Consider the following 17,269-nt stretch of genomic DNA (forward strand, 5'->3'; position numbering starts at 1 on the left):
AAGCTGGATTATTTTTAGACCACTAAAGAGGCATCTAGAGAGAAGGATTTAGATAAAAAGATATTGGTTTAAGGGCATAAGTACTTTGTTTAGCTGAATGTAATCCTTATTGCTCTAGGCAGTGCTTCTTTCTCCAAAGAAGCAAATAATCAAATATCCAACATTTTAGGTTTGGGGGCATTTCTTTCAATAGGCAGTCTTGATTTAAATGAGTCATTTTCTGAATTTATTTCCACCCTATGCCCTCTTTCCAGTTCAGCTGGTGGAATTGTCTATGTGTTTGTTGTGGGAAGGGTCTAAGACTTCATCTAGACTAAAAATAATTGCCAACCATAAAATCAGAAAAATTATGGAATATGTTGTGGTAAGTTTCCATTAAATGAGCCTTAGAGTGCATGTCACATCACTGCAACATCAGAAATGAAATATTTGCTTTTTAAAGTGTTAGAGTTTTTCTCAAGGCCTTAAGGCCTTCACTGTACTCTCATATGTAAATTTACTGGACACTGATTTGTAATCAAATTGTCTTTATTAATGATACCTTAAGTGCTACATTGAGATTTCCTCTTTCTTGTTGAATTTTCTTTTTCTTTTACATCTCATTCAAACTGCAATTAGGGTGATCCAAGAGGATTTCAGTGCCTACTTTTTACTTACAGGATCTCTTCATGACTGAATCAAATTCCAAGTTTACCCAAAACACAATTCAGGAAGAATCAAGTATCTCACAGTGGGATTCACAAAAATAGCAAGCTGTGAATAAAGACAGAGAACTAGTCAGCCTAGAAAGGGAGGACATATCTTAAATTCTACCCTTGTCTGCAGGCTTACCCAGCTGTGCTGTCCTGATCCCCCATGCCATTCTTTCTCAACAAGGTCAGCTCCTGCATCCTCACTTCTCCCTTCCTATAAGGGGTGGCCTGATGTAAGCTTTATAATAGCTGATAATAATTAATAATTAAAATTATAATTAATAGCTGATATAAGTTTTGCACCTGATTGGGTCTTTATATTTCCATTTTAATTCAGTCAGTTCCTTTCTGGACCCAAGTGACTGTGTTATATGTCTAAACAAGAATTATTTAACTGGGCAGCCTCTAAGTAACTACCTTTTGTGTTCAGGCTCTGCAGAACGTGTTGCACTTGGCTGCTGGCCAGGGCTGTGAGCTCTGTGTGAGCAGTTCAGACTCAGCTGATGGGATAGGTGCATGTCAGAAGCTTCCCTATACAGAATACTTCTATTCCACTGGCATTTGTTCATCAGACCCAAGTGTCATTCAGTCTGAAAACAGGAAAGCAGTAGATTAATAGTAATATCCACACACTTTACTCTGTTATTTATTGTAATTTATTTCCATCTTCAAGACCTGTTTTAATTGAAGTGTGCATTGCTTGCTCTTGCTTGTGACTAGCCAGGTATGAATCTCTGTAGCTTGTGAAGGTCAGAGTTATGACCTCAGCAGCTGGCACTACACAATAAAGTGTTGCCTAGAAGTTGATGAATCTATGGGTTTTTTTCACATTGAATGTATGACTTGGTTTTAAGGATCCCATATGGGTTTGAAATTGTTTTTTAAAATTATCAGCATTGCTTTTCTTAAAGATACACACCTATGCTTTTCTTATAAATACCTTGTGAACATTCTGGTGTTTGTCTTGTTTTCAAATCCCTTTTTACTATAAATGGAAATGTATTAAATTCTTTTCCAGTTCAATCACATATGCTTGGCCAGCTCTCAGAGATTAGAGCAGTGACAGACCTAGCCAGTCTTCATCATCCTTGATGTTGGGCAGTATATTTTCTGGAGTATCATCAGGTCTAGTTTTCAAAGGAGCAAGCAATCAGGCTTTCAAATCTTCTCTTGGAGGATTATTCTGTAACCCAGTGAATCACACAGTCTGACTTCTGCTGAAGAAATGGCTCCCTAAAGGAACTCAGCTTCATTTATTTTGGATCTATCCCAAACTAATGGATTATTTGGAGACATGAAATGTTTTCCTTTAATGAAATTAATTTGGTAAATTAAAAGTGCAAGTGACCCCCAAATATGTTGACTTGGAAGCTTCAAGCATCCTTTCAGGACATGTTAATTTAGTGTCCTTTTGGGTGTTTGACTGATCAGAAAGACTAGTTTTCTGAAAAATGCAGAAATATTATTTTTATGTTTAATTTTATGTTTATTGTTATATTTAGAACTGCAATTAGCTAATTTACCAGATATTAAAAGTACTGATCTTCCTAGCTCTCTTTTTCTTTGCATAGATATATAGACATTTTATATAAGGAAGTAACATAATAAAGTACCTTAAGAGACTTATTCTCCTTTTGAAATAAGATGTTTTTGGAAACTGAAGATAATGTTCTTGTCTCCTTTTATCTCCTTGTATCACTTTTATGAACAATAAAAGGACTATATGGTAGAAGAGGCCATCCTTTAAATCTTTCAGCTTCTGCCCTAAGATTGATGTCTTTTACCATTTATTTGTTTATATTACTGCAGCTGATTTTTAAAACACTCATTTTGCTTGGCATCCTTTATTTTATTGCATTTTGTAAAGTGTTAGTGAGCCTAGGATATTTCAAAGTCATCTTTGCCTCTTTAGCTTGCTCATGATTTAGCATAATCTTTAGGAAATGGTAATATTTAGCTTATGACTGTTCTCTGGTTTATGATTTAGTTTATTAATTATTTTAATTTGGAAATGTAAACCAAAAATTGATAAATTCTACATTTTGGAATGCGAAGTTAGGTTTTTAGAGTACGGATAGCAGAAGAATCGGTTTCCAAAGTAAAGTTTCCTTCAGTATATTTAAGTTATTTTCCAATTCAAATAGGCCTTGCATGCTGCTGATCCTCTGCTTCTAAAATTCATCTGATGAAGAAAACAGTTCATCTCTTTAAATTGGAATTGCATGATGATCTGGTAGTGTAATATAATCACTCTGGTAAAGAAAGCATGAGGTCATAATGGAAACATTTTGTCCCATCAAAAAGCAGCAGGTTTCATTCTTCCTTTCATTTGTCAGAAAATAGTCGTATGCAATATTCATTACAAGAATGGCTGTTTAGTAACTATTGGTGGTCTTACTAGAGAAGAAAGAAAAGCAAGAGGAAGAAAATTGCATCACATCTGAAGTATGTGTCACCTGACGTCTCTTAGCTGAAATCCCTCGCCAAGTTTAACCTAATATTTATTTTGAAATTCTAGATCCTTTCTCCTATATATTCAAAAGTCTACTTATTATCTTTCCTTGATTAGTATTACAACTATGATAGATTTCTGTGAGCTCCCTATCTTCTGTGAGCTCACAGCAGGGCCTGGGTTTTGCATATCCAAAATGTAAAGGAATTTTTCTCAAGGTTTGTTGAGGTCAAACTGAGTGGATCATACCTCTGTCTCTGGTCATCTGATAAAGGTGACATTTTGGTTGTGTAGCTCCAGAAAAATAAGGGGTTTGTGCCACATGCCCAGCCTTAACTGTTAATGGCAGGGTAAGTATGAGTTGCCAGCTTCACAGCAGGTGACTAAAGCCATTAAATCTGTCCCTGCTGTTTGTATATTTAGTTTTCATTTACCTGACTAGTCCTTCACTAGTCCTGTTGTCTCCTATTAAAAACAGGGAACAGCCTTCATCAGGTTGAATTGGTAAAATCATTCTGTGAGTAAATCATATTTCTAATGTGCATCTTTACATCAGCTAGAGGTGTAGAGATGCGTTCCTCCATCTGGACAGATTGTGCCCCAGGAAATACACCTGGAAGATTTTGCATCTATATTTAACTCTTTGCAGCAGGACCCCTGGAGTTCAATATAAAACTTACTCTCTGTTTATAGGCTGCTGTGAAAGATGGGGGTCACTAGTCTTTCAGACAAAAAAAAATCTAGGGAAAGGAAGGATTGCTAAGAATAAAGTTCACCTTGTAGAACATTTAGGCTATTACGTATTTTAACTTGTCCTCCTTGTATCAGTGGGACTACAAAGTACTGTGACTTCAAAACTACTTGAAGATGGTTTTGGCATTGTTGCCACATGTCCTAGTTTGTAAGTTACAAAAATTTTCGTGATACCCCTCTGATACTGTGCTCTTAAATAAAAGATCTTCACCTGCTTGGCAGTAATCTGACTCCAGCATTCCCCACTTCTCATCCATCCCTGTTATTTCCTTCTGTGTGCCTGCATATTGGTACAACCAAAATATACTCTTGTATTTGTGATCACATTTTGCATATAAGGAAAGTTTCTCTTTCTTTAACAGAAATGAGTGAAGCACTATACCCAAAAGTATTTTCTGTGTAATTATGCATGATGCAATTGACCTGTCCACATGATTGTGCTTTTTTGTATGTTTTCTAGTTCTCATTCATAAATTCCTGACTTTTTGAACTAGGCCTCTTAGCATAAATATCAGCTTATTCACTACTTTCTTTTTTAATACTAACTTGGCACAGATATTTTTCCTTCCTTTTTTTCTCCCCAATCTACATTTCTGTTTAGTTTATGGCCTCTGAAAAAAACTACTTGTAACCCACTGTGTTGCAATTTTATTAGTGATGTGGTTGGCAAAATTCAGCACAGCCATGCAGCTTACCTTGAGGAAAGCCAAATTTTCTGAGATTTGCAAAACAGTTATACTGAGCAACACAGAGTTATATTTTAACTGTCAGTTGGTCAAAGTGACTTATGGAATGAATGCTTCCAGTTTTAGAATAGGTTTGCAATGCTTACTGAAGAGAAATCTGTGTCTATAAGTTAATAAAACAAACTCATAACAGCATATTAAACTTAAATCTGGCTAACGACATGGTAATTCTCTCAAAAAAGTTATTCCACTTGCCTCTTAAGATATTGGCTATTATTTAACATAGGTAGTGTCATTTCCTTGGGTTCCAGTAAAAATTGCATAGCAGAATGTTTGATTCATGTTGTTTGGCTGAGGAAGCATTTAAAAGGATGAAACTGGTTACCACTGTTAGGGTGGAATAATTGAATTTAGAGAAGTGTATTTCACTGAATAAGTTTTTTTGCCTTGTAGATAAACCTTGTTTGTGTGGACTTCTCCAGAGAAGATAAGCAAATAATTTGCAGACATTTTTATAATTTCCAAATATATACTGCAATTTCAATGCTATTCTGTAACTATTTTAAAAAGTCTATTTATTTCCATGTGGTTCTTCCTTTACTTCCTTTCTGTGGCTGGTTGTGGTCTCCTAGAAGTTTGTAATCGCATTTTCTTTTTTGGCTGGCAGTGGCACACTTCTTTAGAGACCAGCTGTACTGAGTTGCATTTCCAGGACTGCACAAGCCAGAAAATGTGCATTTATACCTTGACAGACTTGTAAATGTATCATTGCTGCACATGATGCTCTTCAGCAATACCAGTTATAGGTCAAACATGTTTGATTGACTTCACTGGGGTTAGGACTGAACCTTAATTTGCCGAACATGGAAAGAATAGCCACGTGACTTACTTTAGACTCACATGGTTAAGTCTAAAATGCTGCTGGTTTTGAAAAGTATAAGTAGTGTCAATTTTTATTGGTAATAGAAAAGATACCACTGATGAAATCAAAGCATTGCTTATGTTACATGAGGCTGATGTAAAGTGCCCATATACTTCACAAAGATAAAATGATATTTTATTATTTAAATGTAGTTTGAAGTTACTTATTAATGTGCAATATAGTTTTGAATGAGTACCAAAAGTATGTTGCATCCTTCTTAAAGGTTTATCAAATCCCATGACTAATCAGCTTATATGTGCAAGGGTAGAAATAAACAAAGGACAATTGAGCAAAAAGCATCTGCCTTCTGAAGAAAATCTGTCTTCTTCTTAAGAAAAGCTGTTGATCATAGTAAGACTATGAGGAGTCACAGGAGTGGAGTAATAGAAACCCATGTAAAAGGATTTTTTTAAAGTGATTAAGTGTCTTTCATCATTAGTCTTATACTTGCTGAGGAAATCAACTTCTGTGCATTAAAATCACAAGTAAAAGTTTGTATCAAAAAACACTGCCCGAGGGAACAGTTAAACCAGTGTTTTGGTCACATGGTAGAATATAGTTTGGAATATGGAGATCTATTTTAATCTGTAATTTCTTCTAACATGTCCATCTCTTTCTGATAACGATGACTTCTATGAATCCTCAGATTGGATTGGAAGTGAAGTGTACTAATTCTCTCTCTCATCAATATAATGAAACAAACAGATGTTGTCTTCATTTTACAAACAATGATGCTGATTTGTAATAGGAGAGAGATTTCTGAAGGGACAAGTTCACGTGAGGCACATTTGAATATTTCTCCCTAAAGGGAAAGCAAACACTTGTCCAGACTCTGGCCACAATTCTGCCTTCTTTTACCTCCCTGGGTGCATAAAGAGAACTGGTAGCAGCCAGGAGACTGCTTTAATTTACCAGACCAACCAGTTTTTGTAGCTTCAAGCACTGTAGGAGTGGAAAGGTAGTTTGAAGCTGCCCTTTCTTCTCAGTTCTGATGAGCTGTACTTGCTGCAGATAATATGGAGGCTGGGATTTTCTTGGCACAGCCAAGAGTACAGCTCAGGAGTTCCTGGCTCCCTAGATTGTGCTCATAACACTACACAAACCAATTCTAAAACTACTTTCTCTTGTAAAATTTGTGTGCCAAATCTTCATTTGATAAAAATTATAGAAACAGAGCTATGGAGCAATTTACAGAAGCTGAATCTGAAATGAAATTACTTCTTGAGGCATTTGCTCAGGAAATTTATACTATGGAGCTGCCCTGGCTTTCAAACACAACATCAAACAAGAAGATGATAGCCATGTTTACTTGTGAGATGTGGCCTCTTTCCTGTATCTGAAATTATCAATGTCAGATATTGGCATCTCTGCTCTTCTGGTCACCTGAAAAAAATACAGGTAAAAGATATTATTTGAAATTTAAAGATTAAATAAATACATGGTTTCACAAAGATCTGTTGGTGCTCACAGTAGTCCAAATTATACTTGATTCTTCTTTGTAGTCCAATAAAAGAGAGGTTTTTTCATGGCATTACTACTTACTTTTTTACTACTTTTGTACTGTGCTTTCAAAGAAATAAGTTGTCAGGTTTTTTTCCCCAAATGATTAATTACATTGAATTGTTCATACTGCATTAATTTTGTTAAACTTTATTCCTAAGTAAAGGGGAAGATACTTTCCAGTATTGCTAATCTGGTTTGCTACCACTAACATGGGAATGCCTGATATTTTTCCATTTGCAATGTAGTACACACCAGAAGATTTTATCGAATATGACTATGAGTATGGGGATGCAGATTATAAAGAAACTGATTCTGTAACAGAGGGACTCCCATTGTTCGAAGAGACAGTAGCACAAACAGAGGTAACAGAATCTGATCTGTTTGTTGTGTGGTGTCCAGCTGTCCCCTACCACATGGTTTGTCAGTTTGTGTCTTTTATATGAGCTTGATGCTATCCTCTCACTCATTTCTTTACTTTGTAGCTGTAACCCTTGCTTTCAGTTAGAGATGGAAGGTCTCACGGCTGACAGCATTCATCTTCCATTTGGTTACCCTTCTTTCATTCACCCTTTCTCAATTTTCTCTTCATTTTATTTATGTTTTCCCATTCCATCTTTCATAACGTTTGCAGAAAAAGAAAGCCATGGTCAAAAAGAAGAAGAGGACAGTGGCCGCTAGCTCAAAGGACAAACCTCAAAAGGCCACAACAAAAAAATCTGAAAAATATGCATCCAAGAAGAAGAAAAGTTATCAAGCAGCAGCAAAAGGCAAACTAGGGGTAAAGGTAGCCAAGAATTAATCAAGATCTTTCTCAGACCAAGACTGGAAGATCTTTGATAATAAGAAAAATATTACCTAACCCCACTAGATGAATACATCTGGCTAATACCATAACCTGAATAACAGCAATACCTGTTGAATTTTTTCATATAGAATTTTTTTTTTAATAATGTATTTTATTTTTATACTAGGCCAACGTTATTGATGGATTTCAAGATTATAGCATAGCTGAAAATGACTATGGGCCCCAGACAGAAGCTCCCTCGAGAACTACTGAAGCAAATGAGGTAATGAGGACTCTCAAGAAAATCCTTGTCCCACCAGGTGTCATTCATTAAAAAAGTACAAATGCATTTTAAAAGGATTGTTTTCTATGTAAAAGATACAAACTCTATCAGCACTTAATGTGATTTTATGCTTTCTCAACCAATATCAGAAACTATTGTCTTGGGCAGAACTCCCATTAATTCTGTACAGATCTGCCCAATCTTCAGCCTGCGGAGTTCGTGATTCTGGAAATAATTCAGTGATATATGGTGTGGGAATGTAGTGTTGCTGCTTTCAGTGTGGATGTGAATGGAGCTATGTCTAGCATAAACTAGGTTAGATATTAGACATAGTCCTCCTGATCTAAAAAGAGGAGTCTCTAATTTTTCCTGTAATTTTTAAGGTGCAGCACAAAAAAGAGCCTAACACAAGACAAAGAATGGCTGCCACCATAGCAGCATATGGAAGTTGAGTCAGAAGCCATTGTTTCATTTTCACAGTTCTTCAACTAACAAAACCAAATGATTTGATTTTCACTTGTTCTACTCAAAAGAAACATTATAACTTGAGCTGTCAAAAAAGATAAAATTATTATTTTGACTTCAGCTGGAAAATGCTTTTCTATAAAGCCACAATAACAGGTCTAAACATTATTTTGTTAAAGTTACTGCACCTAAGCCAGTGTTGATTAATATGTTTGCATATTAATTAACACTAATGTATAGAAAAATGATGGCAGATTTTAAGAAATATTGTTCTCATTTTTCTTTTGCCTTTTCTTTTCAAAATAAAGATTGTTGCTTAAAAGATGTACAAAACTCCCCCTGTCCCCTTACCATTTGAAAAGAGAAAAAGAGTCCCCATTTTTTCTATGGTTTTCTTCCTATATATCTTGTAAGGTGAAGGTGAATTAAGGTATGTTTTACTCATTTTGCTGTAAAGCATTCTTGTGTTCAGTGTCATGTTTGCTAGTCACAAGTGGATCAACAGATATATCTAAATAATTCAGTTTCCTGGGCAATTTTAAGCTGATTGTACAATAGTAGAGCTGTAATGAAGTAAAATCAAAGTGCTAAATGCTGTCCTTGGTGAGAGCATTTCTTCATAAAGGTAAAATTTGTCTTAGAATTGGTTCTGTTGTGTGTTTATTCCAGTTGTAACGTAGAAGTCATACTCCTGTAACTAATGGAATTAGGCAAGTGTTAAATCAGAATCTAGCCTTCTATTTTAATTGCAATGTTTCAGTGTCATTATTAGGTCAAGATTTTTAAATTACAATGGATGTTGATTAGCTTCTGAGGATTTTCAAGATCATACTACTTCATATTGTCTGATCATTTAATATTAGCAGTATCTGAACTTCAATTTCTTTCAAAATTATCCTGTATGCAAAATTATCAAAATACCTCTGTAATAGAATAAAGCAATCCTCTTTTATTTCACAAATAGTTTTGTACATCTCAAATATAGCATTCTTTTAAACTGCTTTAGTGCTTTTAAGTGGTTTGCTTGGTTTGACAGCTTACATACTTTAAGATGAAAGCTTAGATTTCAGAAATCTTAAAATTAATCTGAATTGTACTGGTGGAACTTTGACTCAGACAAAAAATATGTAAATTACCATGACACACATGAGTCATGACTTTTACTGATAAATAAACTTCAAAATCATTAACAAGAGAAAAGAAGTTTAGCTCAACATTGGTATTTATAGACCAAAAATAATGAAAAAGGATGGTCTTAACTGAAGTGATGCTTGCACCTCCTCCACATTGCTATTGTAAAAAGATCTGAACCTATTCACTGCTCATTGCATATGTTCATTCATAAATACTTGTAAGAGTGAAACCAAGCAGCGAAATTCAGCTATATTTGGCACTAAAGTAACATTACACAAGCAGTACACATAATGCTGGATATATTGAATTCAGTGGTTTTGGATAAAAAAACCAAAGCATATGAAAACATTACTTCTTTGTACTTTATACAAAGATCTTTTAATTACTCTGAAAGGCTGAGCTTCCATTCCTTCAGACTCTAATTAAAAGACAATATGCTGTAGTTCTACTGTTCTTTCTTCTTTTGACAAGTCATCATGGTGGATGAGCGTATGCTTACATTGCTTTACTAACAATAACCCACATATTCCTCCTATTCCCAAATCTTTGCTACTGATATGAATAGCAAAATCCTGTTGAAGAAGTATTTGCTGAAGAATACATAACTGGAGAGGATTATGATAAAAAAACTGAGGCAACTGAATATGGAAGCAGAGGAGTAGACCTCAGTGAATCTGATCTGCTGGTAGATGGAGATTTAGGAGAATATGATTTTTATGAATATAAAGAATATGAAGAGAAACCAACTGATTCCACTAATGAGGAGTTTGGTCCAGGTGTTCCTGCAGAGACCGATATCACAGAAACAAGCGTAAGTTGACTGGAGGCATAATGCAGATTAATCTAATTTAGCAATTCTTTTATAATTACACAGTCTCAGAACTGCACAGACCCTGATCCAGAGCTCCTTGTACATATTAGATGCATTCTGATTTCTGATAACATTTGGATCAAGGCCGTCCTCTTGTTTAAGTAATCTTGAACTTTTTATTTTTATCGTGTAAGATTTTTTGTCTTGTTTGCTGAAGGGAGTAAGGGAGGGTGGAAGATGGGAGGGAAAGGAAAGAGGAGGTGGAATTAAAAAAATAAATTATAAATGAACAGTTTAAAAATCTTTCTAAACTAGAGCTAAAGCTGGAAAGAACATGAGTTCTAATGAAGGTACAAGTGCTGTAATTCATATTTTTATATTATTACCTTAAGAAATTGAAATGCATATAGGTGTCTAGAAACCTGTGGCTTTTGCTGCTTTCCAAGAAGAAAATTCATGAGTGGGAAGGTTAAGGCCTGAACCCTTTCATAAAAATAAGCTTAGTCAATGGTGACAGGTTTATGATCTTGCAGAAGTGATTTAACAGCTCAGTATATATAAAGAAGGATAGGATGACATGGTGGATCTTCTGAATCATGCTCTTCATTCTGAGTTTTACAGCTTTCTTTCCCTCTGACTTAATCACGGGCTAAACAGCAAGGCTTTAACTTTCCTTTAGTTGTGCCAAGATCCTTGTTTACCAGTTGACCAGCTGTGGAAGCTGCAAAGAAAACTATGTATGGCTAAGACTGGAAGGATCAACAAATTCTCTTTGGATTTTTTACTTAGGAAGACCCTCAATATAGTAGAAAAGGAGAATTTTGTTTGCACTATTTGCTCAGTCTTATCTTTATTTTCTCCTCACAAAGACAAAACTTCAGTTTACAAAGGATCCAAGAAATAACAGCAAATGCTGTGAGGTTGCTTTTCTCTGCCAACCTTGAAACCCATCCTTCTGTATTTCATTTACTGCTCCTTTCTAAACCCTTTTGGGGTCATTGTACTTTTTAATGATCCTTATCTGTGCAATGTGATACAAGTGTACCCTTTTCCTTCTAGCCCAGATGGGGACCCTGTTGCAGAATGACACAGAAGAGGTCAGATAATCTGTGAAGCACAGAGCCCATAAGGCACCATTTGTGCCTGCATTAAGCAAATGACTGTGTAGACTCTATCCCCTGGTGTAAATTTCAACTTCAAATGCCTTGATACAAAGCTGAAGGAGTCAGGAATCTTGGATTAGAACACAGGCTCTGGTCTGTGCAAGCTTTATTACAGTTCTCATCTGCTGAACCAGAAATGTCATTTTTCTTTGACACGTGGATGTATTTAGAATAACTCAGGTTCTACCTATGATAAAAAAGGCAAGATGGAAAGTACTCAGTATTTGGGAACTTTCAAAAAGGGGAAATATTTTCAAAGATGGAGACCCTGATGTCATTTTTTTACAAGTAATTTATGTCAACCTAATAGAACATGATTGTCTATTCCTCTTTCTGCTTGATTTTTATAAACTACCAATGGGTTTATGAACATCATTACTAGTGAGATCTGTGCATTTATAAATCAATGCAATCAATTCACAGTCTGTGAATCTCTGTTTTCCCATTCCAAAATATTTCATATAGAAATATCCTTACTATTGTTACTAATCCCCAGCTATTTTAGAGTAAATGTTGAATCACTCTACTGAAATTAAAAAAAAAAAAAAAAAAAAAAAGTATTTTTAATTTTAAACTGGTCAGAACTTAATTTCTAGAGGATATGCTAGCGATCAAGAGAGGTACTTATGAAGAAAAACACATTATCTCGTGTTTTAAAAAAAACAGTTCCTTTTTCCTTGTTTGAAACTTGAATCCATGTCTTCCATTAGTTTGTGCTATTGACATACTGTTTTAGGTACTTCTTTTACCTTAATCCTGAACCTAAAACTTCCCACAGAGCTGGTCCTCAAAGAATTTGGCAGGTAGTGATGAGGCATCATTGGTTATCCATGAGCTATTCTTTAGTGTCCACAGTGCCACTTATCTCCTTTCTTATTTATGCCATAAAATCACAGACCCTTCTCAGGTTACTTTACATCCTGTGGATGTCTAATGAATGAAATAAGGGACTTGAAAGGTACTGTCCATATTGGGCCAAGGGATCTTTCTTTCCATCTTAATTTAGGCTGGTTAATTCATAAAGCCATGAAGAATCATTGTCAATTGCCAAGAATATTTACAATCAAATAAGAAAAAAAAAAAACAATGCTGTGACTTGCACACAGAAATTTTAGATTCTAATTTCAAAGTTCAAATGTAAAGCATGGGGTAAATACTCATGGGATGCACATCTCATTCAAAAGTATGAATTGACAATATCCAATAATGGAGAAAGCAGGCATACAGTTTTTGCTCTTTCCATTTCTCATGTATTAAGTATTTTTCATTTATATGGCCTCTAACTGTGATGTATTTTTTATAGTACAGACCAATTCCAGCTTTAGCTTTCAGTTACAGATTGCTGCAATTCTTTATTGTACCAGGTCCTTAGACCTTCTACTTATTTTTGTTTTTGGGATTGTTTTTACTGGCCAGGTGACAGGACATGGGGCTTATGGAGAAAAAGGCCAAAAGGGAGAGCCAGCTGTGATTGAACCTGTAAGTACAGATGTCATGGAGTTTTTTTTGTAGCACTGTATAACATATATTCACTGTTAATTGAATTTAATCACTATCAAACATTGTTGTTCATGACAGGATGACAGCATCCACATTATCCATGATCTCTGTGACAGTCCCTGTCATGTGGATGGTGTAAACTGATTACGACAGTGGCCTGTTCCTGCTACCCCTTTGGTTACATGAAGGACTAACCACATGTTCCTTAAAAGAGAATCTTGTGCAGAGGAAAACAGACTATTGATCTGATCTGCAGGCCATCTAATAACTACATCTTAGACAGATCCACTCAGATAACTTTCAGCTTAGGCACAGGTAACACCATCACTACAGGTTTCAGCAAGTGCAAGGAGGTCTGCCTCACTTTTAATGCCATGCAACAATTCAGATTCTCATTCTAGTAACTGTACAGAGAAGATTCCTAGAAAAGTTTATCAAAACTCTAAGAAATTTTAACTTTAATAGTTCAGACGGAAAGATTGTTTTTCTACAAAATAATAAATGTAATGTTGTGTTTCATCTGCCCCTAGGGTATGCTCATTGAAGGACCACCGGGACCAAGAGGACCTGCTGTAAGTAGATAAATCACAATTTCCTTTATTGCATTTGATTCATCCACTGTCCTTTTCTATTCATGAGTTAACACAATATTGGTCTAATTATATTTCCCAAATGTATTTCAGACTTAACACTTATAGAAGGGTATAGAAAAGGAACATCTCGTGTTTTCAGTGACAACAGGCTACAAGCTGAGGGCACATGCAAATCTAAGCTTTGATTGTTGACTATAAATCTTTGTAAGAAAAAACAATATGCTGCTTTATATATTATTTTATCCAAATATGTGTTTTTCATAACTTTCCAGAGAAAAGATAGTTCAGAAGTCTGTAAGCATTCAGCATAATTATGTCATTCATTTTCTATAGGGTCTTACAGGTCCCCCAGGTCTACAAGGTCCTGTTGGTCCTCCAGGTGACCCTGGTGAAAGGGTAAGTCAACAGAGTATCCCATGCATTCATGGGATAGCTTGCAATAATTGTTTCAAGGGTGAGTTAAATCCTGATCTGAAATAGATCCAGAGGTTAGAAACTTCAGTGGAATTGAGGCTGATTCATTCAGCTAAACAAATCAACTGAGAATATGGACAAACATTTTCTTTGCAGTAGAAATATGTGCTGTAAATACAGGAAGAGGCTTAATCTCTGATTTGTTTGTATTTTTTCTGTTTTGATGTGGTTTGAAATATACTGAAGTAACAGATACAAACATTTCACATGGATTTGAATTAATTTTTAAAAAATCAGTATGGCCTCAGCTACAATATGTACAAATATAGATAAAAACAAGCTTTCAGAATCAAAACACATGGGAATATTGAAAGTGATGGATAATATTTAGATGATCCTGGAAGAATTTATTTGCCATATTAAATAACTTATGACCTAAGAAACCTATCCAGTCATGAAACTAGTTACAATCTAAGCTATTATTTTAGTCTTCATGTTTTCGTAAGCCTTTTCTTACTGCCACCACAAACACAATTTTAAAACAGCCTAAATATTTGATGAAAATAAGTTACTAAAAAACTTTCCTGTGTTTTATGAGTGATAGTTTACTCATTAATTCAGCATGCTCATGCTATATTTATATATACAAGATGTTGAAAAGATGCTATCTCTATATAATGAGATAATATTAATATCCCAACAATATGTTGCTAATAAGTCAGCATCCACACTTTCATATTTCTGTCCTGTAGATTAATTAAATATTCTAGAATTTGAACTAGTAAAATGGGAATTTTAACACCTAGTTAATGGAATAACTACTGACAGTACTTAGTTTTGTAACCGGCTGCTTACTTAATTCATCATAAGGAAATTCTTGACTAAGCACGTCATGTGCCTGTCATGGACCAGACACGACACAAATATATAATTGCAGCAATTAGGCTGGGAGGAGAATGGATTGAGAGCAGCCCTGCAGAGAAGGACTTGGGGGTGTTGGTGGACAAGAAGCTTGACATGACCCAGTAACATACACTTGCAGCCAACCGTATCCTGGCTGCATGAAAGAAGTGTGAGCAGCAAGTGAGGTGGTTCTGCCCCTCTGCCACTCTTGTGTGCCTCTTCTATGACAACAGGCTGAGCTGTGGGGGAAGGCTGCAAGAGAGGTGGAGAGAGACTTTTTACAAGGGCCTATAGTGATAGGACAAAGGGGAAGTTTTTTTAATGGAAAGAGAGCAGGTTTAGGTTGGATATCGGATATATTGGATATATTCATTATGCTGAGAGTGGTGAGGCCCTGTAATAGGTTGCCCAGATGGCTGCACCATCCCTGGCAGTGTTCAAGGCAGGCTTGGTTGGGGCTTTGAGCTACCTGGTCTAGTAAAACATGTTCCTGCCCATGGCAGGGAAGTTGAAACTAAATCTTTAAGGTCTTTTCCAAGCCATTTGTATGAGTGTAAATTTATGTAAGTGACTCAAAAGGCTTCTCTTACATTACTGTCTTTTTGTTGTCACCTTTTTTCTCTCATGTCCTTGTTCTCTTAGGGTCCACCTGGTCGCCCTGGTCTTCCTGGTGCTGATGGTTTAGCAGGTCCCCCAGGTACCATGTTAATGCTGCCGGTAAGTTATGGTTACAGGGTAAGCAGCCTGCAAATACTGGAAGTGTCTTTCAAAAAATGTATAGGTATTTTCTTTCTTCATCTGATTTTATCTGTGGAATGAGAGAATGATACACAAGTTCTTTTATGGTGTTGGCATTTGAAATTCATATATATGGTGCATTTTTTTTTTCCTCAAAAATGCCTTTAAATGCTTTAGCTCCTGCATGGCTGACAGATTGGAACCTACACAAGTGAATTAGACACTGAAAACCACCTTATATTTTTAACAGTAACTATATTTTTCTACTATGTGTCAGAAACAACGAGTTTGCTGTTGTACAGAGAGCCTGTACTCCCAACAGGCGTGTGTGCTTTCAAGTCTCATTGACATGGAGATTTTTAAGTATTCCATAATTCAAATCGGACTTCAGTCAGATCTTTGAAGAGTCAGTGCATCCTTTGAATAGAAATATATGCACATAGCCAGCTCTGCTCCCACTGGAGTCAAAGCAAAACACCATCTGTTTTAGCAGGTGGAGGAACAAGCCCAAAGCTGTTAAAGTATCTTGCAGAGCTGGGGTACGAAAAGCACTGTGTGCTTGGAATTAATTATTCCTAAGTGTGTGTATGGATGAAAAAGATCTGTGTCAACTCTGTGCATAAGCAAACTGGACAAACTGTTGTGGGCAGTGCAAGATTCATGGTCCTGGTAGCCAGTGTGCCTGTGTCACACCTTTGGAAAGCTGTGCTTCTTGTTGCAGCCTAGCATTTCTGCAACATTGCAAAGCTTCTACCAGCAGTTTTATTAGCAATAACAGTGCAGGAGCACAGGAACAAGTGCCTAAATTTTTATTCTGTAATTGATTTTGAAATTATCAGAAATTACACAAAACTGTTTTATTTTAGATACCAAACATTTTTCAAATTTGTGTCTGCCTTAAAGTAAATTACATTTTTAATGTGAGTAACTACCAATGAATTAATTTTGGTACATATTTTTATTGAAATTTTACAGGCAAGTAAAATCTATTTTGGCCCCTTTTTAAATAAACAAGTGAACAAACAAAAACCAAAATCCTATGAAATCAGGAAAATATTTGCTCATTAGGGATTACATTTAGACTTCAGTTACAATCACCAATGACTTCATACTCATGTTGGATGCAGTGGCCTCCATGCAGCCATCTTCTGCAGTTAGTAGACTGGACTAGAGACTGTGACCTTGTGACTTTGAAGTGATTTGCACCATTGCAGCAAGTAACAGGTATGATTTAGATCTGACAAATTCTAAATCCTTTTCTTGTTTGGGTACTTGCAGTTCCGCTTTGGTGGAGATGGTGAGAAGGGCCCAACAATCTCAGCTCAGGAAGCTCAAGCACAAGCTATTCTTCAGCAAGCTAGGGTGAGCACAAGGAGCCAAAAGCTAATTTGTTTTATATCCTGCAGGATGTGAAGTCAAAGATGGGGGCTATTTGCTAGCACATTCTAAAACTCTGTTAGTATAGAATATGTA

The 17,269-nt window shown here is 35.8% G+C and overlaps 1 protein-coding gene across 1 annotated transcript in view; it reads left to right on the forward strand.

Moving 5' to 3' along the window:
* COL11A1 (collagen type XI alpha 1 chain) overlaps positions 1-17,269 on the forward strand; it is a 134,026-nt gene that overhangs the window by 38,837 nt on the left and 77,920 nt on the right. Inside the window, exons 6-13 of the mRNA XM_058843143.1 lie at positions 7,254-7,370; positions 7,980-8,075; positions 10,240-10,485; positions 13,065-13,127; positions 13,679-13,720; positions 14,075-14,137; positions 15,701-15,775; positions 17,075-17,158. Of these exons, the coding sequence (XP_058699126.1) occupies positions 7,254-7,370; positions 7,980-8,075; positions 10,240-10,485; positions 13,065-13,127; positions 13,679-13,720; positions 14,075-14,137; positions 15,701-15,775; positions 17,075-17,158 (786 nt within the window). The remainder of the gene's footprint in view (positions 1-7,253; positions 7,371-7,979; positions 8,076-10,239; positions 10,486-13,064; positions 13,128-13,678; positions 13,721-14,074; positions 14,138-15,700; positions 15,776-17,074; positions 17,159-17,269) is intronic.

Source organism: Poecile atricapillus, chromosome 7, assembly GCF_030490865.1.
Source record: "Poecile atricapillus isolate bPoeAtr1 chromosome 7, bPoeAtr1.hap1, whole genome shotgun sequence".
Lineage (NCBI taxonomy): Eukaryota > Metazoa > Chordata > Aves > Passeriformes > Paridae > Poecile > Poecile atricapillus.